The following is a 24,099-nucleotide window of genomic DNA, read 5'->3' as shown; positions in this document are numbered from 1 at the left end:
CGTAGTCCGCGCGTCGCCTCCGTCGCGCGGGGACAGCAAGGAGGTGAGAGGTGAAGTGGGCGGGGTTGCGGTAGCCCGCGACAAGGCCCCCACGGTGCCCTGCGCGCGCGCGGAAAGAGCTACAGAACAGGAAGTGACGTAGAGCACTGAGCAGGGCCGCTGCAAGGGAGCTGTAGTTCCGAAAAGTGGGCGTTAGAAAAAAAGCTGGGCTGGCTGGGAGTTGCGCCGTCCACCTTCTGGGGATCCCAGAATATCCCGGTCTCCTAAATCCCCTCTAAATTTAGAACGAAGGAGCCCGACCCTACAACCTTCTCCTCATTTAGGATGGAAAAGTCCAAATTCCGATATCCTCTCACTCAGCAAGGGTCCGGACTCCCATTTTCCTCCTCCCTGGGACTTGGGAGTTCGACCCCTCCTTCCTCACAACCAGGAGTCGGGCCCTCATGCCCTTCCTTCCTCAGACCATTCCTTGTCTCAGGCTCGTACTTCACACAGACACAAGTGTTCGGGTTCCTAGTCCGAATTCTTTCAGACTCGAGATTTCTGACTCCCCGGCTCCACTAACCCTGGACCCAAGAGTCCAGGCCCCCAGCTCCCTCCTTTACGGAACCTAGTGGAAAGACTCCCTGATCCCCTCCTCCCCGGGACCCAGGAGTTCAGGCCTCCATTCTCTCTGAGAGACCCCGGAGTCTGGGCCCTCAGCTTCCTCCTCCTTCAAGACTCAGAAATCCTGGCCCTAGGCCTTTCATAACCCAGCCACCCCGGTTTGGGCGAGCTGGCTCAGGGATTAGGAATGCAGTGATCTCACGGCCCCTCCCTGTCCCGTTACCCCGCTGTCCCCCTCCAGGGCCCCATCTCCCCTCCCAGTCTGTCTTCCGCTTGGCTGGGACTCCGGGAACCGGAAGCCTGGGTCCCTTAGCGGGCGGAGACTCCAGCGTCCAGCCTAGACGCCCGGGTCGGAAGTTTGGCTGGGATCCCAGGACGGAGGTGGAGCTTCCCCTCAAAACCGGCTCCTTCCTCGGAGCGCGCCTATATACGGCCGCGCGCGAGTCGACGAGCCCCGCCTACTAAAACGAGGCCCCGGGCATGGTGCCCTGAAAAGCGGTGTCTCCGGGATCCTCATTTGCATAGCACCTCCCCGAACGATTTTCCCGACCCGTCTGCGGACAGAGTGAGAGCTCTTATTAGCATAGCCCCGCCCACAGGCGGCCCGCCGCCGAGAGCGCGTGGCGCAGCTCTGGGTGAGCATAGTCCTGATATTAGCATATTCCCGCCCCATTCGGAATTCCCCTTCACAACGAAAGCTTTTCCCCTTCCCTTATTAGCATAGCTCCTCCTTTTCCCTGGCCTTGCCTCCTAAGTGTTCCGAGACTCCAGTCCTTCTCTCCGGAGCTCATGATTATGCAGTAGCCTTATTAGCGTGGCCCGCCCCTAGGCCCCGCCCGGCTCCCCCCAAGGCGGTAGCAGCGGCGGCAGCAGCGGTGGCGACATGAGCAGCGGGGCGGCGTCCGGGACAGGGCGGGGGCGGCCCCGGGGCGGGGGGCCGGGGCCCGGGGACCCCCCACCCAGCGAGACACACAAGTTGGTGGTCGTGGGCGGCGGCGGCGTGGGCAAGAGCGCGCTGACCATCCAGTTCATCCAGGTAGTGGGCCCTCACCCGGGGGGGTGCCCCCGGGACCTAGAACTGAGCCCTTCGGGAGATCCCTGAGACCCCGATTTCCCCTCGATCCATCACTGAGACCCTCCTATGAGACCGCTAACCTTCAAAAATCCCCTCAGATTGTGACCCTGAGCTCCTCCCTCCAGGGCCTCCACCCCTACACAAGGGACCTATACTCGCATCCTGAGACCCACCGTCCCTCCTCCCAGTACCCAAGATCCCGCTTCCCTGCTGACTTGACCCTGAGCACCTCCTAGGAGCACCCCAAATCCAGAAGTCACCCCATTTAGACCCTAAGCACTCTCATAGGCCCCCACCCCCCAGGTGTCACTTCCCTCTACCCTGAGCCCCATCTCCCCTAGATCCCAAGTCCCAGCTTCCCGGGACTCTAAGCCACCCAAAGCCTAACTGGGAGATGACCCTAGTCTAGATACTTAGTTCCCCCAGAATCTAGAAATTGTGCCCAGACTTTGCTTGGGGCCTATCCAGTACCATCTGGTCCTGAGAGAGGCACCCTCAGACCCAAGAAATTTCGGAAAGATCCTGCCCCTTGGCCATTCCAGAGAATTCTTAAGACCACACCTCCTGTCCTGGGGATCCCCCATCCTACCAGACCCAGACCTCCACCCTCCCCCAGGGAAAACCACCCATTCCTCCATGTTGAGTTTTCTTCCACTCTAACTCCTTGACCCCTCTTAGAAACCTTGGCTAGCCCCCAAATCACCTCCATGTAGAAGCCCCCAGATTCTTGACACCCACTGAGACCTGCTCCTTAGGAGTTTCTCTGACCCTATAAATGCATCTCAGGGTGTCTGAGACTCCCTAAACATGTACCTATATTCCATGACAGAGCTCCCAAATGTGCACCCGGGGCTCTCCCCAGCTCTCATGCCAAACTTCTCCAGATGTGTTCTAAACACACGCCCGTAATCCCCCCAATGGCGTGGTCCCTGCACCCTCCCTTCAGGACAAGCCCTCACCGAGCACCCCTCCCCTAACAGATGGGATGCAGCTCTCAGACTCCCAGCTACCAGATCACCCCTTCTCTCTTGAAAATCCACCCCTGCCTGGGAAACCTCCAGCCCGTTCTCAAGGGAAACCCTCCCACCTTAGAGAAACTTTAGAAAGGTATCTGCTTCTGAGATGCTACTGCAGAGGGTCCTGGGCCCCGGGCCCCTCTAGAGACCCCAGCCAGTGCCTGCATGGGAGCCCCTGCCTATATAGAAAAAGGCCCCAGCCCTGGGCCCCTTGCACCCAGGGGCAGACCCAAAGCTGGCCAAAGGCCTGGCTGGAGGCTGGCCTGACCCAGGCAGGAAGGGAGGGGCCCAGCCCGCGGGCGGGGCAGCTTCTCTGCTGCTGGATTGGGACTGGGACCTTCCCCTGGGAGGAGACACTAGAAGCTGCCTGAGAAGGAGGGGGGAGAGGGAGGAGGAGGAAGGAGAAGGAGCAAAAAAGAGGGCAGAGGAGGAGGAGGAGGGAGAGATACAGACAGGCAGAAATTCTGGACATTAGTAATTCCCAATAACTGAGCACCTACTATATCCAAGCCATACATTAAATGCTTAACAGGGATTTTCCCCCAATCTCACAAACGCTGGATTAAGTGTACTCCTATTTTTATCCTTATTTTCCAAATGAGGAAATTGAGGTTCAGAGAGGGGAAGTGATTTGTTTAATGCCGCACAGCCAGGACGCAATCAGCATGTGGGAGACGTACTTTATACCAGAAAGAGAGAGGACCAGGAGAGACTCAGAGAAAGGAGACTAGGTAGGGTGGGAGGAAGGGACAGAGACCCCCAGAGAGGGGAAGAGACCCAGAAAGAAGGCGGGGGGGGAGGCAGAAGCCAGGGGCAGGACTACATCATCTCTCCTGGGGCACGGCAGGAACCGTGGTAACGGTGTCTTCTCCCTGTCCCACCAGTCCTACTTTGTGTCTGACTACGACCCCACCATCGAAGACTCCTATACGAAGATCTGCACTGTGGATGGTGTCCCAGCCCGGCTGGACAGTGAGGACGGCAGAGAGTGGATGGGTGGATGGTGGTGGGGCTGAGGGCTCCCGGGGGCAGCTGGCGGGGGGCGGGGGGAGAGCCTCATCCCCACGGCGGCCCCTCTCCCCCTGTCTGCAGTCCTGGACACAGCAGGCCAGGAGGAGTTCGGAGCCATGCGGGAGCAGTACATGCGTGCTGGCCACGGCTTCCTGCTGGTGTTTGCCATTAACGACCGGCAGAGGTGAGAGGAGTGGAGGGGACTGGGGCGGACTGGGGCCCAGTGGCTGGCTAGACCTCACACCTCTGGCTTCGTCTGCAGTTTCAATGAGGTGGGCAAGCTTTTCACGCAGATCCTCCGAGTCAAGGACCGAGACGATTTTCCCATCGTGTTGGTTGGGAACAAGGCAGATCTGGAGACACAGCGCCAGGTCTGGACACTCCCGCCCCCACCCCCGCACCTCCTCCCCCGATCTCAGCCTGGGAGGCTCCTTTTGGTGCATCTCCTCACATCAGCATCCTCCTTGGACTCCCCTGGTCCCGCTCCCTCCGTTGTCACACACATCACTAGATGTATTGCCCCCAAATTGGATCTTCTGAGTTCCCAGCGTTGCACATAAGACTTTGCAGAGGACATGGCTGGATAGGACCAAGGGCACCTGCGCCTATCTGGATCCAGGTCGACCAGCCCCAACTCTGCTCCATCCCCACCTCCAGTCAACCTCCCACTAGGCCCCCCACTGCCCCTGCCCCTTCCCTGCTCACAGCCCTCGCGTGGCTCCCCGCAACCCCCCCCCCCAGAGGACTCCAGCTCTTGCACTTGATTCCCAACCATGTCTTGTCCCTTTCTCTGCTCTCACCACTTCCTACACACAGAGACTCTGTGATTTCCACACAGAACTCAACTTTCAGATTAAGCCTTTGGGGGTTTCCAGCCTTCCAAGCTTTGCTCAGGCCCCTGCAGGGAACACCCTGACTTTTCTGCAGGAGGAACTCAGTCATCTGATGTTCAGAAAGGCAAACGTCTATGAATTCCTTACTTAATGATTCCTTAACTGATTCCTTACTTAATGGTGCCGAGCCCTCTTGGCATGTTCCCCATGATCTCCTTGCAATTTTTCCCCTTCCCTTTACCCCCACACTATGTCACCCCCATCAGAGTATATAGTGTGTCTGCCTCCCTCCCACGGTTGGGCCCCACCCTGAGTGCAGACACCTGACTCCTCCCACTGGCCCCCTCCCAGGTGCCCCGATCTGAAGCCTCTGCCTTTGGCGCCTCCCACCATGTGGCCTACTTCGAGGCCTCAGCCAAATTGCGCCTCAATGTGGATGAGGCCTTCGAGCAGCTGGTGCGGGCCGTCAGGTGAGCAGTGTGCCCTTCCCGGTGTCCTTGTCCCCAGCCCCTATGACCCAAACTCAGCAGCTTCCTCCCACAGGAAGTATCAGGAACAAGAGCTGCCGCCCAGCCCACCCAGTGCCCCCAGGAAGAAAGACGGAGGCTGTCCCTGCGTCCTCCTGTAGCCCGGGGGGTACGAGAGGAGCTCGGGCTCGAGCTCTCGGGACCAGCTGCCCTCACCAAGGCTGTTTCCCCATCTGGGTCTCCCAGGATACACTACACCCCCATCCAGAATTCCTGGCCTCCTCCAGGACATCGCCACTGTGTGCCTTCTGCCAACGCCTCCCTTCCCCACCCAAGCCCCTTGTTGGGGTGAGGGGCTCCCGGACATCCGGGTCACTGCTGTATATAACTCCCCTCTCCACCCCCAGGGAAATAAACGTCACTGCCAATGTCAGAAAGTGCTTTTTGAAAAGGGAAAAGGGCTCCGGGGCGGTGGGTGAACTCAGGGCGCACACAGGTAAAAGCCTCACTCCACCTACCACCATCGGATCTAGAACTCTTTCCTTGGTGGGGAGGGGAGTGGGCTGGGACCAGAGGAGCCAAGCCAGGTGTCTAGACCCCTGCTTCACCTTCCAACAGGGGCCATTCTGCCCGTTTGTATTTGGGTGGGCATTTTGCTGGGATGGGGTTTAACATCTAAAAAAATTTTTTTTCTTCTTTGCTGGAAAGTTCTAGAACTGCACTGTTCAGTAAGGTAGCCAGAAGCTACATGCGGCTTTTTAAATTTATTGGATAGTGCTGTTCCAGAAGGCTCCAGGATCTTGGAAAAAGGCCGCTGCTACAACCCCTGCCTACCCCCTCCCACCTCCAATATATATTGAGAAAAACCTTTTAGCTACAGGAGGGAGAAGGGACAGGTGGGCGGAATGGCGTCCAAGCAGCTGGCTGGCAAGTTCTCATTTCCAGAAAGTTCCCAATTGGGCTGATATCTGAGTCCAAACCCTTAATCCAACTTGTGGCCAATGTAGACACATTGCATCTGAGCCTTTCTCCTGGGAAGGGCTGAAGTGTGTGTGGGTCATCTTAAGGCCACCCCCAAATAGTTGCTAACTGGCTTGTCTGGGAACCCTTGGATTCCCCCATATTTCACCCAGGACCCCCAATTCTGCAGTCTATTTGCTAACCTGGAAGGCTGGCACCAGACTGGGAGACCACCCCTCGCCCATCTTCTAAGCCTAACAGGCGTTGCTGAACCCCAACACCTAGTCAGCGCAGCAGGCCAGAAATCTTGGCCTCAGTCCCCATGCCTCAGAACTTTGATCTGCACTTCTGTCACCATCAAAGATCTATTCCTCCTACCCCCACGTCTGCTACGTTCGGACAGAATCTCTGGACCCTTGGTCCCAAATGGCTCCCCTCACACCCACCCCAGAACCCACTTCCTGGTTCAAGGGTAGATGATGGCCCCTGGCAGCCATCGCTTTGCAGCCCTCAGTCAAGTGCCGTTGGGCAAGCGCCTCTGTCTTCTCAGCTGTAGAATGGGGGTGATCACAGAGCTACTTCCGAGAGGCCTTTAGGAACCAGTCTGCACCCAGAAGACAGACGGCGTTTGGAGTACACTAAGTGCTCTGTAGCAGGGACGGAGGCCCCACTGTTCTCCTCCTGCCCCAGAACCATGAATGTCCCTCTGTATTCCAGATTAGAACAATGATTAGCTAAATATCCCTTTCCGGGTTTCATTATCACAGAATCCTTGGCCTGCGTTCAACCTTCCGCCCTGGGAATAAGCATGGCTCCGCTGTATTGTGCTGCAGGTTCACTCCCTCTAGCCTCAGGACCTCTGCTCACCAGAGGCCCAACCCCTACTGGACAGGAAGGGAAGGGGGGGCAGGTTCTATCGCTTTCCAGACGAGGTCTGACCTCTCCACCTAACCCCAGCCAGAGAGGTGAGGCACTCTGGCGAGTCAGTGGAGTGCCATGCCAATGTCGCCCCCTGTCAACACTGCCCTAGCAGGAGGCCTTAGTCTCTTCTGCATTGTCTATTGGGGCCACATTCTTGCCTAGGATACCCTGCTTCTTTAAGGACAACGATGCACTTTGCAGAGGTGACGAAAGCTACCACTTACCCCCGGGAAAAGGCATACATACAAACCCACATGATAACTGGCAGACCATTTTCGGATGCTTTGTGAGCACCACCTAGCCCGAGCTCATCAGGCAACAGTGGAGAGGCTGGCGTGGCCTAGTTGGCACGTCCCTAGGTATGTGTGCGCCTCTCTGGTTCCGGCCCTCCCCGAGGCTCTGGCGGGCCCTGCCGACAATTCAGGCTCGCGGGGTTCCAATGTCCCTCTTTAAACATCTTTGCCACCCTCTCCCCCTTCTGCCAACTCTTGGATCTCCAACAAGCCCCTTGGTGTCTCCTGTCATGGGTAACGGGCGCTAAGTGCTTCGAACATTCAGTTTTTCTTCATGTTGACAAAAGCCCACTTTACAAACGACAAAGCTGAGGATACAGGCTGGTATCCAACTCACCTGGTTAGTGCTGGAGCCGAGATTCAAGTTTGGGCAGTTGAATTCCAAGATCCAACCACAAGGTTATCCTGCCTCCAAAGGGAAGAGACTGCCCAGCTGCCCACCTTCTGAACAATCCACCCACTCCCGATAGCACAGCTCCTATCCGAGGCAATGCTGATCGTGGAACCTTTGGCTCCAATTCGACGTACCAGCCCAGAGCCTTGACTGTGCCAAGGCCTCTCACAGGCTGTAGCCCAATATGCCAAAAGCCACGGTTCGAGGACACCAAGGGCCATCCTCATGCCTCCGAGCTCCATTAATTCTAGAAAGCCCATCATCCATCTCTGACTCCCTCATTAAGATCCTTAAGTGTTACTGGAAAACCAGGGCTCTGGAATCATTAACATTGGTGACAGTCTAGACAATATCCAAGGTTCTAGAACAATGGGGGCCCTTCCTCAATTTCACCAGGAAGGTAATCTATCTAGAATGCGGATGGTTTACCGTTAATACCTACTGACCAACCATCATCAGTGCCCAAGCCAGGGTTCTAGAACACCAATAGTCCATTCTTGACAATGGTCCAGACTCTCGAATGACAATGGCTTACTCACTGCTTACATGCTGGGTTCCGGCTGACGTCCAAATTGTTAACTCTTATTCTAGAACGCTGCTCCACAAATTTGAGTATTAGAATCCTCCCAGGATTTTATGAAAAAGCGGGTTCTGACTCAACAGATCTGAGACTCAGCCCCGGAGTCTACATTTCTACAGGCTCTTGCCGGGGGGGTGGGGGTGGGCAACAGACAGCACTCCCAAGGGCGGCAAATCACACTTTGAGCAGCAAGTCTCAGGACACAGGAATCCATGCACATCTCAACGGCCAGTTTGGTCGTGACCTTGTGGTTCCAGGGTTCAAGAACACAAGAGATCCACCCTCGAGTCTACATTAGGCAGCCAAGAAAAAGCTGGTCAACTCCCAACACCCGCCACAGCCTACAGCGGTTTAAAAACACATCCAAATATTCCTCTGCTTTGCCTTCCTCGAAGCACAGCTGAATTCCCCTTCGAGTGGGTACTGGGTTCAAGGACTCCCTTCCAACAAACAGTATATATTAGCAATGGTGTGTCAGGACAGAAAACTCTCTGGCTTCTTCCCTGCTTTCTGCCTGGGATCCCCTGCCCTGGGGGAAGCCTGCTGCCATGTTGTGGGGACATTCAAGGTGCCCCATGGCGAGGTCCATATGGCAAAGAACTGAGGCCGCTAGCCCACAGCCGATCTGTACCCCTTAAAAGTGAGCCACCTTGGGGCGCCTGGGTGGCTCCGTCAGTTGAGCGTCTGCCTTCAGCTCAGGTCATGATCCTGGGGGTCCTGGGATCGAGTCCCGGATCGGGCTCCCTGCTCAGCGGGGAGTCTGCTTTTTCCTCTGCCCTTTACTCTGCTCTTGAGCACTCTCTCAAATAAGTAAATAAAATGTTTAAAAAGTAAAAGCGAGCCACCTTGAAAGTCGATCCTACAACCCCAGTCAATCCCCGGAGGACTGCTGCTCTGGCTGACTTTGCACCCTCATAACAGACCCTGGGACGGGACCACCCACCTGACCCTCTCCCCAGTTCCTCATTCTCAGAAACCAGAGGATAAGCATTTCTTGTTTTAAGTCACTAAATTTCGGGGGGGGCGGGCTGATTCTACACAGCGAGATGTGACGCATACAACGGACCCCAGCCCCGCCACTTCCGGCGGCTCCAGGGGCTCCAGGGTCCCGCCCAGACGCCGCAGGACAGAGGCACTCCAGCCAGCCGATAAAGTGTTTGCTGTTGGGTTTTCGTTTGGCTGGTTGTGTGTACACAGTGTATACAAGTTGAGTTGTACAGAAGCCCAAGAAAGAGCAAGAGACAAAGGGTGGTCAGGAGGTAGGAGCAGAGGGGTTAGAGAGCGGGGAGGGGAGAGGAGACGGATAAAAAATAGAACCACATCCAGACGACAAGGGGATGGGGCGGTGGGGGGGGAGACACAGACAATCGCAGTAGAAAAGGAGCGGGAGGGCCAAAGGGAGGGGACCCTTCTCCCCCCTCCACCTCCCCAGCCCTCGGCCCCAGGTATGTACAATAAATAAGATTAAAAATAATTAACAAGATGCGTTTTCCCCCTCCCACCCGATGCCGAATGCCCTGGGGAGGGAATGGCCTTTAGCAAAGATCTTGGCCTGTGGGGGTGGGGGGTGGGGGGGAGGGGGTCCCCCAGCTCTCTGAAGCCACCCCGCCCCCCTCAACCATACATAGACTTTTCCTATACATTATGTACAAGGTGGAGGGGGCGGGGCTGTGGCTGTGGAGAGAGGATTGGGGCAAGGTGGGGAGGGAAACCGTTACTAAATAGACATTTATACATATATATAAATAATTTCTCTGTACACCGGACAGTGGGAGGGCTGGGGAGGGAGTGGAGGGGGCGTGGGAGAGGGGAGGAGTCGAACTTTGAACCCTGCCCTGTGGGGGCAGCATGGACACACCCTGACCAATGACCCCCCCCCTTTCCTGGCGATGGGGCCCAGGGGGTTAGCTCCTGAGGACACAGTTCTGTCCCAATTCTCCGTTCATGGAAGAGGTGGCTCCCCCAGGCTGGGCGGGGTCACCCGCAGCGGCTGTGGGCCTGTGCTTGGGCCAGCAGGTCGCTGAAGGAGTCGAAGAGCTGCTCCAGCCACGGCTGGTTCCGCATGCACTGCTGGACCACCTCCTCCTGACCGAGGTCCTCAGCACCGCCCTCGATGGCCAGGGTCTGCAGGGCGTTAAACAGGGAGCTGGGGCAGGTGGCCACCAGGGGGCCTGGAGGTCTAGGGATCGATATTCCAGGGAAAGGGGGGCTGGGAGCTGGACCCCTGGGTCTGAGGGAGGAGGGGGCTAGGAGCCTGGATCCCTGGGTCTGAAGGAGGAGGAGCTGGCGGCCTGGACCCCTGGGTCCAGAGCAGGGCCAGTGGGGCAGAACCCCAGGGCGCTGCGGGCGGGCTTACCTGGTCCCGGCAGCGCAGGAAGGTGTGGTACTTATAGTGGTGGAGTGAGTGGTAGAGCGTGTAGTAACCCGACTTGTCCAGCTCAACTTTGAACTCCTGGACAGATGGAGCGCAGAAGCCTCACCCCACTGCCCGCACCTCGCCCCAGGCGCCCACACCGCCCACCCATCCCCGGCCCCACCTGGGCTCGGACCACGCTCCTCTTGAGCTTGCTGAGCGTCTTGCGGTTGTAGGGTTCCCCAGCTGGCCGCAGCCGCACAGCCCCCTCCTCAGGGGAGCCCTCCCCGCTCTGCTCCACTTGCAGCTGGGGGAACGTGTGCAGGGCGTCCTGTGGGAAGCCGACCGGTCAGTGGGACATCCCCCTGGACCCACACTCTCCAAACCCACCACTCAGTTCTCAGACCCCCGAGTCGTCAGATGCCTCAGTTTCCCTCAGGCTGTAGATCAGGAGATACTCGGGAATCTTGGGTCTCTCCAAGGACAGAGGAGCCTAGGCCTGTCTGGTGACCCTTAAAAAGTGCTTTGTGGCCCAGCCCAGGATTCTCAGAGACCCTTAATATTCCACTCAGGATTCTCAGCCCCAGCCTAACATCCTACTCAAAATTTTGAGAGAGTGTAAAATCCAGAATCCCCAGTGCCAGGCGGACACGCCATCCCAGAATGCTAAAACCAGATTAATACTCCACCCTGTAACTCTCAGCCTTATCCTAATATTCTACCGCAGAAATTTTAACCCTGGCATCCGACCCAGACCTTTCAGAGCCAGACCAACTCTCAATCCCAGAATTCTCAGTTATCCTCACATCCCACCCGGAGTGCTAGAACCAGATTAGTATTTTTATCCCATATCGTCTGAGAGACTAACATCCCACCAAGAATTTCCTGAGCCAGCCGAAAATCCATCCCCAAATTCCCAGAACCAGACCAATATCCGTCCAGACATTTTAAGGCCAGACTAACATTCCATCCCAGAATTCAGCTGCCCTAACATTCTACCCCCAAATTCTCAGCCCCACGTAATGATCCCCATCAGAATTTTCAGAGCTGCCCGAATATTCCATCCCTGAAACCCAGGCCATTCCAGAAAGGAAATCATACGGGTGACTTAATACTGAATGAAGCCTGAGACGCTACAAAGCCCGTGTGATGGCAGAGAAGCCATCACAATCCATTTACCACTATCCCCCCAGCAAGGCCTCGTCCGCCTGTTGTCCCCAAACCTGTGCTCCATAAATTCTGCTGGGCTTTCCCAGCTGCCCACCCCCAACCTTCACAACAACCTCTCCACGCCCAGCAAGCCCCCCTCCATCTGGGTCTACAGAAACACCCTCCTGCCGGAGCCCCACCCTCAACTCTGCTCCTGAGAAGCCTGACCCTTCCAGTGGTGGCCCCCTCCAGGGCCCGAGGCTTTGCGGGCACCGTGGTGGCTGACTCGTACCCATCTCTCCCCTTCCCGACCGCTGGCCCCAAACCCCATCTTGCCCAGGCCCCACAAGCACCTGCAGGGCTGGGCTCAGCGACAGCCGCTTCAGGACTTTTTTCTTGTGCTCATTGAGGAGGCCATCGATCTTCCGCATGGGTGGTAGGTACAGCTCATCTGCAAGACCAGGAGGGGGCGTCAGAGGAGCTAAAGCCCCACCACGCACAGGCGGGGGCAGGGGGTGCAGAGGAGGAGCGGGGGAACCTTCTTCCCCAGGCCGCGGCTCACCGTGCGTGTCCTCCAGGGCCTGGATCATGTCTGGGTCGAGTGCCGTGCTCACCAACATCTCCACGTAGCTTCGGTACATCTCCCGCATCGCCCGGGTCTTCAGCAGACGCCCGGGGACTGCCCGCTCTGGGGAGGGGGGAAGGGGACACGAGCTCCTGATTCCGACTTCATCTCAGGCCACCTGGGTGGCAGACAGTGTTCTAGGTACCAGGGCCGGAGAGAAATCCCTGTGCTCAGGGAGCTCCGAGTCAGCTGGAGAAGACCAACAAGTTCCAGCCCAAGATGCTCGAAGGGTGGGAGTCACGGGCATTGATAGTAACGAGTTCAGCCGGCAAGCCACGGAGGGGTGGTTCAAGGTCACCCAAGGGCTAAATCTTGACTGATGGGAAAAAGCATTCCAGGCCAGTGAACTTCATGTTTGACTAGTTCAGTGTAGCTTCCACAAAGTCTAAAGAAGCAGCATAATTGGTTTCCAAACCAGTGAAGCCACTCAGAGATCAGATCACAAAAAGGAAGACTGTGGGAGGAAGTTGGGAGGTGAAGAGGATAGGGGCTTTCTGTGGTGGGTACTAGGGAGCCATGGGAGAGCTGTGAGCAGCGGAGGGGCAAGGGTTAAGTGTAGCAAGACCCCTCTGAGGCCATGTAGGGGACAGATCAGGGGGATGATACCACGTAGGAAGGGATTAGGACGTAGCAGGGCCAGAGGGACAGGATCCAGAGATGGAGGAGAAAGAAGGCTGGGGACTTCCCAGCTGTGGAGGTGAGGGAGCAAAGGCGTGTGTTCCTGGAGATCTGGCCTGCTGACTGAGTAGCCAGTGGGGCTGTCCCTGAGATAGGGAAATTAGGACAAGGAACTCAGTGGGATCCAGAGGGAGGGTTTGGGGGAGGTCTGGAGGGGGGCCAGGGGGAAGAAACTAGCGAGGCTCACTGGGAAGCTGAGCCTGCCAAGTGAGAGGTGAAGCAACAAGCCCAAGGTCAGGACTTGAGGGACTCTCACATGAAACCCAAAAAGGAACATCGGGGAGAAAAGAGAAGCAGGACAGCCAAGAATGGCCCTAAAATATCCCTCAGGAAGAGGCATGAGAAATGTCCATTTGACTTCTCCACGTGGAGGGTCCTTGGTGACAGCCATTTCAGGGACCAGAGTGAAAACTTGGCAGTGGCAGTCAGACCCCACCAGGTCTTGGCCCAAACCCTCCTACGGCTCTTGTCTCACTCAGGGTAAAATCCTTCCAGTGGGGCCACGAAGCTCCAGGCCTCCTGTTCCTCCAAGATCTGGTCCTGTTCCTTCTCTGGCCTCACTTTTCACCCTCTCCTCTTACTCACTCGCTCCAGCCACTGGCCTCCTTCCTGATCCCCAGACACACCCAGCCTGGAATGTTCTCTCTCCCAGTCACCCAACCCCAACCCTGTTGCACTCGGATCTCTGCTCCAATGTCATTTCCAGAAGCTTTCCCCAACTCCCCCATCCCCCGAAAACACCCCTCTCTATACCACCTGGATCCTGTGTACCGGAAATGCTTTTCTTAACTGCCTTTAAGCCTGGCCAGCCTCACACTGACCATTTTTCACATTGTTTTGTGTTCTGTTACATAACGTGTTTATCTGATGGACTCCCCCAGCTAGACTGTAAGCTCCCACGAGGATAGATATTTTTGTTTATTCTGTTCACTGCTGGAACCTCGTTCGTGGCACGAAGTAGGTACTCAGTAAATACGTGCAAGAACGGGGCTCAGGAAGCCAAATGGGAATGGACTGCCACGTCTTTCTAGAACTTCTATTACGAATTAAAGGAAGGAGAGGGCGTCAGCATCCACGACACGGAGCATCACCGCTCTCAGATAAGCAAGAAGGTTAGTTCTGAGGGCTCCTGGGCAGAGCGAAGCCTTCAGGACATCTAGGCATGAGGCACACTCACTCACTCCTGGTCGAATGGGCTGAGGGGAGACAGACCCAGACCCATATTGTTCCTTGGCAGGGGAACTGCTCCCATAAGAGGGTGGAGTTCAGTTCCCCCCACTGCCAGAGCTCAGGAAATTTGGAGCTATTCACGCATGTCCACAGTGGCATTATTCACAACAGCTCAAGAGTACAAACAACCCATAAGTCCATCAACTAGTGAATTAATCAATACAACGTGGTCTATCCATGCAGTGGGACAGTATTCAGATGCAAAAAGGAATGAAGTCCTGATACACCTATTGCACGGATGAACCTCAAATATGTTACGCCAAGTGAAAGAAGCCAGTCACAAAGGGCTGCACGTTGTATGACTCGCTCGTGTGTAATGCCCAGAATAGGCAAATCCACAGAGTTTGTAAATGACGGGTCACTCAGGGCTGGGGGGAGGGAAGAAAGGGGAGTGATAACCAATCGATAGAGGGGTTCTTTTTGGGGTATTGAAAGTATTCTAAAATTGATTGCCAAGATGGATGGACAACTCTAGGACTATTCTAAAAACCACCGAATTTTACGTTTTAAGCAGGTGAACTATATGGTATGCTAATTAAACTTAAACTTTTAAATCGTTTAAGAAGGAAAAGAAAATTGAGGGCCAGAGAAGGAAAGACCTGCAAATCTGGGCCGTTGCTAAATCTCCTCCCTTGTGGCACCTTCACGACCTGCCTTCAACTGCTTCCACCTGGCCTGATTTAGCATGGCTCTGCCCAGTTAAAAGACTACATTTCCCAGGCTCCCTCGCAGCTAGGTGTGGCCATGTGACTGACTTCTGCCCAATGGGACAGGAGAGACAGGCTATGGGCCACGCCCAGACCTGGCAACTTAAAAGGAAGGTCCAGTTGCTCCCGGCCCAGAGTCCCTTCCCGCTGGCAGGCCTGCCGCTTTGGGGCTGCTGGGCTGCCTCTGACCACGTGCTTGAGGACAGCCCACTGGTGGAAGGCAGAGCAGCATGAGGAAAGGAAACAGAGACCCTGGACAGCCTTGAGAAGAGCCTCTTATTTTCTAAGAAACTACCACCTACGTTGGGCTTTGATGGAAAGAGAACTCACTCTCTCATCTGCTTGCACGCTAGTCTCTGTTAAAATAGCTACCCCTGGGACCTGGGTGGCTTGGTGTGTTGGACGACCCACTCTCGATTTCGGCTGGGGTCATGATCTCAGGAGTCTGCTTCTCCTTCTCCCTGTCCCTCTAACCCTCCCCCCGAAATAAATAAATAAAATCTTTTTAAAAATTTAAAAATAACAGTATCTACTTTGTAGCCTGCTATGAACATCACACAAGTTAATCTGGGTACAGAAGCTAGAGAAGACAGCCATCCCCGTTAGGGGCCAACTGACTGACAAATATCACTATCGTTTTTAATTTATGAATTCTCGTTGCTGTCTCACCGACACTACCTGGAACCCTGAGGACCGCGCTCGCCCACGCCTCCTCCTGAGGCCCCGGATTCGCTCGCTCATGCCTCCCCACCCGCCCCGGGGCTGCTGAGGGCCTCACCGTCCTCGCTAGGTGCTCCCGGGGATGACTCTGAGTCCGAGGAGCTGCCTGGTGGACCCCCGCCCGCCGAGGCGTTGCCCGCAGCCTCCTTCAGCCACTTCTTCCTCTTCTTGGGGGGCGGTTCGGCCTTCACCTTGGTGGGCCGGGCCTTGGGCAGCCGGGAAGTGGCGGGCTGTCCCGTGGTGAGGCTGCGCTCGGGCCGAGGCTGCCGCCCGCCTGCGCTCCGCTCGCCCCGTAGCGGCCGCTCCCCACGTGTCACCCGCTCCTTCTCCTTCTCCTTCTCCTTCTCCTTCTCGACGGGCCGCGGCGGGGATGGCTTCTCTGGAGCAGGAGGCTCGGGCACAGGTGTCTCGGGCGTCTGCTCTGGGGGCTTCTCACATACCGTCTTATCAGGGGTCTCGGGCTTAGGAGGTGGTGCCGGGGCCTTGGGGGGAGGTGCAGAGCTGCCCCCAGCAGACACGGGGCCCTTGGCCTGCCCGGAGCGTCTGGAAGGGAATGCAGAAGGGGCTGTATGCAGCCCCGAGGAAACCCAAATTCTCCTCTTGCGGTCCCCAGCTAAGCCCACAGCTCTGAGCAAGAACCAGCTTCCCTCCTGCCTTTTGTTTCTTCTGAGCCTCTGTCTCCCCCCACCCCAAACCTGGGTATCTCTCTCTCTCTCTCTCTCTCTCTGGGTCTCTGTCTCCCACCCTGTGTCCACTTTCCCTGCCTCTACGTCTTCTCTTGAATGTTCCATCCCCATGCCCGTCGACCCTGCACACCATCTGCCCCTTGGCCCCCATGGTACCTGACGGGCACTGGGGGCCGGTGCCAGGGTTTCCGAGCACAGACCCTCACGTAATCCTTCTTGTTGACGTTTTCCAGGAACTTTACATAAAGGCGCTGATACCGGTTTTTTGCGTCCCCAAAATACCCCAAATACTATGGAGGGAAAGAAGAACACGAGGAAAGCCTTCATCCACCACAGCCAGGCAGCCTGAAACCCAAGACTTCCACCCTGGCCCGGGGCCCCCACAGCCTCCTGGAGGTGGAACCTCCCTGCGGGATACCCCCTAGACAAGGGGTGAATCCCAGCCATCCATGAGGGGGACCCCCTCAGCTTCCAGAACCCCCCCCAGTCCTCCCCGAGCCCTCATTCCCCTCTGCAGGCTTACATTACTGGTGGCACAAAACTGCCGCTGGCCGTCCTTGATCTCTGGAGTGAATTTCTGCAGCAGGGCCTTCTGCACTCGCCAGATGGGTGGGGGCTCCCGCCCCGTCTGCAATGCCAGCTGAGGAGGGGTGCAGTGAGGCCAGCAAGGTCAGCCCTCGTTCCTGCCCTTCCCGCCCCCAATTCTGGGCGCTACGTCCTCCCTCGATACCCCCTTCGAGAAAAGGCACTGTTGTCAACAGGTATCACCGAACACTGGCCAACACATATCTTTTGGCCCTAGGATGTTCTCAGCCCTGGGGAGGCAGCTCGAGGCTGGCCATGTCCCGGCTGCGCTTACCCAAGACTCTCAAACAAGCTGTTCCTTCCTCTGCTACAAAGTTTTAGTTGTTACACTGTTACGCCACGACGTAAGCCTCTGTCCTGACATAAAGTAATGTCAACTCCTGAGCACCCACCCACCACTTTCCAGATGCTCTGCTGGCCCCCGGGGATAGTGGTGAACGAGACTGCGAGCACCTTTGATGGGGTCTTCATTACAGAGACAACAAGGCACAGAAGCAAATAAAGAAAACAGGGTGAGGCTGTGGCTTGTGCCAAGAAAACACAGGTGACAGCTGACCTGAGACCACTTATTCATCTTCCTCTCCACAACAGGGCAAGACACAGTGATTTAAGGCTTCTGTGTCTCCACTCCCCCAACACTCAGATGACTTCCCCACCCCGAGACATGTGTGACCCCCCAGCTGGACGCTGGAAATCGATGGATGTAGGTCAGACCCAGCATCTAATGTGGGGAAAGTGAGGTGAATAATAGGAGAGCCACACATGGCACCAAAACATGATACCCCAAGGAATAAACACACTAACAGCAGAGCCCAGACACTGTGGGAGCCTAAAAGAAGGACCTCAAACACAATCTGAATCCAAGAATGCTTCCTGGAAGAAGCGACACCGAAGTAAGTCCTAGAAGGACAGAGTCTTCTGTGAGGGGGATGACCAATGACATGGGACAGCGTGGAAAAGTGTGTGACAGGTGGCTCAGTCCGTTGAGCATCTGACTCTTGGTTTCGGCTCAGGTCATGATCTCAGGGTCATGGGATCCAGCCCTGCATGGGGCTCCACACTCAGTGGGGAGTCTGCTTGTCCCTCTCCCTCTGCTCCTCCCCCCGCTCTCTCTCTCTCATAAATAATTGAATCTTAAAAAAAAAAAAAGTTGCAGCAGGAAATGTGCACTGGGTATTGTGATAACTCACAGATGAACAGAAGTTAGTCCTTGCATTCAAAGAAGTCACACTCGAGTGATAAATAGGATTCGGATGACAATTTCAATTGATTGGTCGTGGCTCAGAACCAGGCTCAGCAGAAGTGCTGAGATCAATTAATGATGTCTGCCACTGGCCGCAGCTGTAACCCTGGGGTCTGTGTGCCAGCCAGCCACTGCCTACTCTTAGTTTGGGTCAGTGGTTTTCACATCCATGATTTTGTGTGTTCCTCAGATCAACCAGGGGAGTGCAAAGAAGGGATTACAATAACCTGATGAGAATGAGGTCTAAAAAGGCTTTTGGCTTAAGTCACAAGAGATAGGATGAGACAGAGATGCAGGTGCTCTGGCCCCAAGTCCTTTTCTCCAGGCTACCGTAGGGCTCCCAGTCCTCCCTCCTGGTGACCTTGGGGAGCTAGGTCAGAGGCCCAAGGACTGGGACACCTCCTGCTCTGCTCCAAAACCTTCCAGGGCCCCTAGTGCAGGTTCCACAGTCCGGCTCAGTGAGATTTTGCCTCATTTTCCTTGCTCTTCTCCTGCCCCTGCCGAGCTGACCATCCAGATCCCTCAAAGTTCAGCAGATGAATCCCAGACTTTCTAATTCTCCAAGTTTTTGCATATGCAGTGCCCCCCCCTCCACAAACAGGTGCCTCTTGCCTCTCAAGGTTAAAAATGATCTTCCCCCATTCTAGTTCTCAGAAGCTTGTGAGAAAGCCATCAGAGCATACCTCCCAGCCAAGGAAGGCCACACCCTCTGTCCCTTCCCACTACCCAACTGGCCTCCTGGAAGGCGCTGGCTGATTCTCTAGCTGGACTCAAGCCCCCTGGCTCACCACACTCCAACTGAGCTTGGTGGCTTTCCCAAAACCACTCTTCCTCTCGGCCGTCATGGGGCTCAATCCCTGGCATCATCCTTGCCCGATCTCCAACCAGGGCCAGTCAGCTCTCAGGCTGTCCTCTCCATTTCTCCTCATGTCAATCATATCACTGACCACACTCACTTCCCCTCACTAGGGAAGCTAACCTGCCCACAGTCCCTGCCCCTGCCCCATGGAAGCCACAGCTGATTGGAGGAGACCTGACCAAGCAGCCAATCAACAGGCAAATCACTAATCCTATCTTGGCCCCAAATGCTGAGATGAGCCAATCAGATTCTCTTCTGGGAATTTGAACTCTTGAGAAGCAGAGACAAGGGCAATAAGCAGTAGGACGGGAATGAGCTGGAAGCACCTAGTGGGATGGTAATAAGAAAGCTTTGGGGTGCCTGGGTGGCTCAGTCATTAAGCATCTAACTCTTGATCTCAGGGTTGTGAGTTCAAGCCCCACAGTGGGCTCCATGCTGGGTGTGGAGCCTACTAAAAAAAAAAAAAAAAAAAAAAAAAGCAAGCAAGTTTCACGGTCCATTAACGGGGGAATCAGTGTCACAGGACTGAATTGGTAGACAGACTGCCATCAGTTCTAGACACCTCCCCAGCCACCTCCCTGCTAGCCAGGGGCCCTAGCAGATGCCAGAAAACCTGAAGTGGACTCAAGGAGGCACCCACCGATCTCACCCCAGCATGACCTGGCACTTGCTCACCTTCCCAGCTCGGCACTCACAATCCAGCCACTCAACCCCTCAAATGCCATGTTTTTGCTCATGACACAACCTTTGCACCCTACTCCCTCCGCCTGGACCACGATCCCCCTACTTTTCTCCACCCAACAAGCTCTGCATTTACGTCCTGCTAAATCTCAACATCTCCAAGAACTGGGAGTTAATGTTACTAGTCCCATTTTACAGACAGGGAAGCTGAAGCAGAGAGGGGGCCAAGGCCAACCTTGTGCTAATCCGGCTGCCCCGAGGACGTGCCCTGAGTATAAAATATACACAGAATTTCAAAGGCTTGATACACAAAGAATGTAAAACATCTCGTTAGTGTTTTCTACATTGATTACATACCGAAATGATTGTTTTAAATAAGCTGTGTTAAAATTCACTCCTGTAGCTAATCTCACCCATTTTTAAGCTTTTTTTTTATTCTTTTTTTTCTTTTAAGAAGTCTCCATGCCCAAGGTGGGGCCTGAACTCAGGCCTGAGATCCAGAGTCAAGTGCTCTACCAACTGAGCCAGCCAGGTACACCTCACTTTTTTTAAGCGTGGATACAAGAAAGTTTAAAATGATGTATACAGGGGCACCTGGGTGGTTCAGTCAGTTTGGCGTCTGCCTTCGGCTCAGGTCATGATCCCCGAGTCCCAGGACTGAGTCCCTCGTCGGGCTCCCTGCTCAGCAGGGAATCTGCTTCTCCCTCTCTCTCTGCCCCTCATCCTGCTCGAGTCTGCTTCTCCCTCTGCTCCTTACCCCGCTTGTGTTCTCTCTTAAATAAATAAAGAAAATCTTTAAAGAAAATAAAAATAAAATGATGTATACAGCTCATAAATATTTCTATTGGACTACCATTGCTCTGGAACAAACTATGGTCTGTTGCCTATTTTCACAGATCTATAAGCTAAGAATGGTTCCTAATTTTTAAAAGATCGTAAAAACAAAACAAGAAGATGTAAGCAGAGATCCTGTGCCCTGCAAAGCCTCAAACAGTCACTAGCTGGCCCTTTACAGAAAAAAATTTGCCAAGCTTTGCAGAGATGAGTAACCAAAGCAAAGCTTATGGGATACCTACTGGGTGCTACCCACGGTTCCATGGAGCTTTATTGCCTGGATCCTCCCGTTACCTGAGGGAGGTACTAATGTGATCACCCCCATTTTGCAAATGAGGAAATTCATGGTCAGGAAGGGTCGACACCAGCCCAGCCCAGAAGCGGCAGAGATGTGAACCGGTCAGGTTAAGGCCAAACCTGGGCTCTCAGTAACGATGCCGCCAGCCTGCCCTGACTCCAAGCACACAAACGAGTCTCCGATGACTGCAGGAGTGGTTCAGTCCTGGGGCTGTGTGTCCCCCCATTGTAATGCACACTCGTGTTGTATTTTAAGCATCTGAGTCCTTGCCCGTTCCCGTGCCAGCTGGGAGGTGGTGTCGGATGGCTGCGGCTCCAATCCCAGCTCGGCACCCACCAGCCAAGTGAGTCCCTCTCTCTGAATGTGAACTTCCTCATCGGTAAAAGCCCTGTTCTTTCGGCCCAGTACTGGGCGCCCCGCCGCCATCTGCCACTGCCATTGTCAACGTTTGATAGAAAGTACACAGCGAAAGGCTGAATCTGGTGCTGAGAGCCCAGGCTCCTGGGGCCAACAGAGCGGATGCGGGTCCCGAGCCATGAAAGTCTAGGAAGGCTACTTTACCACTCGGAGCCTCAGTTTCCTTCCCTGTAAAACAGGAAGAGTAATCCCTATCGTGAGAGGTGATTATAAAGATAAAACTTGGGGGCGCCTGGGGGGCTCAGTCGGTTAAGCATCTGCCTTTGGATCAGTCGTGATCCCAGGGTCCTGGGATCGAGTCTGCATCGGGCTCCCTGCTCAGCACAGAGTCTGCTTCTCCCTCTGCCCCTCCCCCTGCTTGTGCTCGTCTCCCTCTCTTTCAAATAAATAAAATCTTAAAAAAATAAATAAGTAAGGAGAAAACCTGGAGACAATGGTTGACATTGCACAACAATGTGAGTATACTTAAGGCCATTGAATGGTACCCTTAAAAATGGTTAAAATGATACATTTCAAGCTATGTAAAGGCTACCACAATTAATGTAAAAAAAAAAAGGGGGTACCTGGCTGGCTCAGTCAGTAGGCATGTGACTCTTGACTAAGGGATGTGAGTTCTAGCCCCACACTGGGCATAAAGCTCAGTTTTTTTTTTTTAAATTTAATTAAGTTAAAAAAATTAAGAACGAGGTGAGCCTGGGTGTCTCAGTCAGTGAAGCGTCTGTCCTCGGCTCAGGTCATGATCCCAGGGTCCTGGGATTGAGCCCCTGCATTGGGCTCCCTGCTCAGCGGGGAGCCTGCTTCTCCCTCTCCCTCTGCTTCTCCCCCTGCTAGTGTGCTCTGTCAAATAAATGAATAAAATGTCTTAAAAAATTTTAAGAACAAAAAAAGAAAAAAAAAATCAAACTAAATTCCGAATTCTGTAGGTCCCAAATCCTGTCCTAAGGAGCTGGTAGCTGTTCCTATCACTGCTGTTCATTCAATATCTTCCTCGCCTGTCCCAGCTGCGGATCAAATCAGCCTCAGAAGTCATGAAGTTAAAATGAAATAACGTGGTGCGCCTGGTGGAGCGTCTGACTCTCGGTTTCGGCTCAGGTCATGATCTCAGGGTCGTGAGATCGAGCCTGGCATCGGGCTCTGCACTCAGCGCAGAGTCTACTTGCAATTCTCTCTCTCTCTCCCTTTGCCCCTCCCCACCGTGCTCTCTCTCTAAAATAAACAAAAACGTACATAAGATGTTATGGGAGTGAGAAGGACCACGAGGGATGCAGGAGGAGGGACCAGGGAATTCTGTGATTGCTGGTTCGGTAGTGGGAACGTGAGAATTCACCCTAGCATTCTGCTTTGTAATTCCCTAATACACCTTTTATCAACGTTCTTTTGGGTGAAGCAACCACCACGCTAAAAAAATGACAAGGTATGGATGACAGAACGTGACGTCTGGAATTGGTGGGGTAGGATGTGCCGGAGCAGAGAGGATGCCGGACTAGCCAGGAGGTGATGATGGTGGAAACTGAGTAATGGGTACGTACAGTCCCATTATTCTAACTGCTCTGCTTCTTCCACAATAAGATGGATTAAAAATCATACAGCAAAAGACACATTAAGTTCATCTCACAGAACATATGAAGCAGCAAAGCATAACCATAGTTGCTAACCTTATAATTCATTCATCCCACAGTACCCCCGTCTGAAGAAAACCACCAGAGAATAAATTAAACATGATAATGTACATCAAGGGCCAAACATGTTCCTGGCGCCGGAAGTCAATACCCAGTCCATGACAGTGACTAATATGAAGAAAGGCCCTAGTCTTTGGTGTCCCCATCAAGGTGACAATGGCTTGCTGACCTGACACATGTTCAGCCTCACGTTCTGGGAGAAGCCTTACATGACCATCTGATGTCACCTACCCCTGTGAAGCACCTATGCTATTAATCCTCTGATCCAAATATATCTCTCCAACGAACCAAGTACAGAAGAGGTCAGCGAACTTTTCCGGTAATGGAGCAAGTAAGAAAGATTTTTGGCTTGACGGGTCAGCTGAGCTCTGCCTGAACTACCTCACTCTGCCATACTATGGGGACAGTAGCCCTAGAGGATTTATAAATGCATGGGCATGGCTGTGTGCCAATAAAACTTTATTTATAAAAACAGGCAGGGGACTGGATTTGGCCCCGGGAGGCCAGTTTGCCAACCCCTGGAGTAGAGTCACTGGAAGTAGGGCATGGGTCGATCTGCAAAAAGTGTTTAAGATGTGGCCTCACAGTTCCAAATCGTTGGCTATTACACTCACAGATTATATGCGTGTATGTGTATTCATGGGTACATTCTGTCAACGCTTCACATTTCCACCATTATGCCCTACGTTGCCAAGAAGCCTGCCTCTCCTGGCTTGTGCGATTAAATTAGAAGCTTCACTGTGACCAGCACCTGACCTGTTCCTTGCTAGAACCCCAGCACCCAGAATATCTGCAATAAACGTTAACAATCACTTTCTCCCATTTACAGACCCCCATCTCAGAGCCCCACGCAGCCTCTGCACGTTCCGGCCCCATCAGCCCCGGAGCCTGTCATCCCGCAGGCGCCCCATCTCCTATCTGGGGTCAAATCCCCCGGCCCCAGTTTTCAGACACGACGCAGGGGACTCACCTTGAGCGATGGGATGTCCTCGGCGCGGATGACGAACTCGTCGCGCTCCCGGAAGATGCCCTCCCCGCCGCTCTCGCCCGCCTCCTCGTCCGTCTCTCCGCACACGGCTGCAGTCTCTTGCTTCTTGGCCAAGTGCAGGGGCCGGGCGTCGGGCGGCTCGGGCTCCTCGGGGGACGGGGCAGCGGGCTCCTCGGGCGCGGCGGGGGCCGCGGCCGGCGGGGGCGGCGGC

General features: G+C 54.6%; 2 protein-coding genes across 3 annotated transcripts in view; one reads left to right on the top strand and one right to left on the bottom strand.

The window, feature by feature from the left end:
- The first annotated feature begins 1,474 nt into the window (after positions 1 to 1,474).
- On the top strand, positions 1,475 to 5,438 carry RRAS (RAS related). 2 transcript variants are annotated; one of them, XM_008684551.2, is made up of 7 exons: positions 1,512 to 1,642; positions 2,662 to 2,788; positions 3,582 to 3,669; positions 3,790 to 3,892; positions 3,971 to 4,079; positions 4,893 to 5,011; positions 5,085 to 5,438. In XM_008684551.2, the coding sequence occupies exons 4-7, from the start codon at positions 3,825 to 3,827 to the stop codon at positions 5,167 to 5,169; spliced, it is 381 nt and encodes a 126-aa protein (XP_008682773.1). In that variant the 5' UTR covers positions 1,512 to 1,642; positions 2,662 to 2,788; positions 3,582 to 3,669; positions 3,790 to 3,824; the 3' UTR covers positions 5,170 to 5,438. The 2 variants fall into 2 exon arrangements, with proteins under 2 accessions (XP_040490237.1, XP_008682773.1); XM_040634303.1 differs by lacking the exon at positions 2,662 to 2,788 and having other exon boundaries at positions 1,475 to 1,642.
- A 3,867-nt stretch (positions 5,439 to 9,305) lies between these two features.
- Positions 9,306 to 24,099, bottom strand: part of PRR12 (proline rich 12) — a 24,923-nt gene continuing 10,129 nt past the window's right edge. Inside the window, 9 exon segments of the mRNA XM_040634301.1 lie at positions 9,306 to 10,280; positions 10,513 to 10,608; positions 10,694 to 10,840; positions 12,012 to 12,109; positions 12,221 to 12,346; positions 15,677 to 16,161; positions 16,461 to 16,594; positions 16,828 to 16,944; positions 23,871 to 24,099. The exon segment at positions 23,871 to 24,099 is cut by the window's right edge and continues 13 nt beyond it. Coding sequence (XP_040490235.1) covers positions 10,134 to 10,280; positions 10,513 to 10,608; positions 10,694 to 10,840; positions 12,012 to 12,109; positions 12,221 to 12,346; positions 15,677 to 16,161; positions 16,461 to 16,594; positions 16,828 to 16,944; positions 23,871 to 24,099 — 1,579 coding nt within the window. The 3' untranslated portion in view covers positions 9,306 to 10,133.

Source organism: Ursus maritimus, unplaced genomic scaffold (genome assembly GCF_017311325.1).
Source record: "Ursus maritimus isolate PB19 unplaced genomic scaffold, ASM1731132v1 scaffold_19, whole genome shotgun sequence".
NCBI classification, from domain to species: Eukaryota; Metazoa; Chordata; class Mammalia; order Carnivora; family Ursidae; genus Ursus; species Ursus maritimus.
The sequence above is the reverse complement of the archived record's forward strand: the minus strand, read 5'-3'. Positions and strand labels throughout refer to the sequence as shown.

Coding starts and splice junctions, on each gene's coding strand:
- RRAS (XM_040634303.1), top strand. CDS start 1,490: ATGAGCAGCGGGGCGGCGTCCGGGACAGGGCGGGGGCGGCCCCGGGGC. Junction 3,893..3,970: donor GCCATTAACGACCGGCAGAG/GTGAGAGGAGTG, acceptor CTTCGTCTGCAG/TTTCAATGAGGTGGGCAAGC. Junction 4,080..4,892: donor ATCTGGAGACACAGCGCCAG/GTCTGGACACTC, acceptor GCCCCCTCCCAG/GTGCCCCGATCTGAAGCCTC.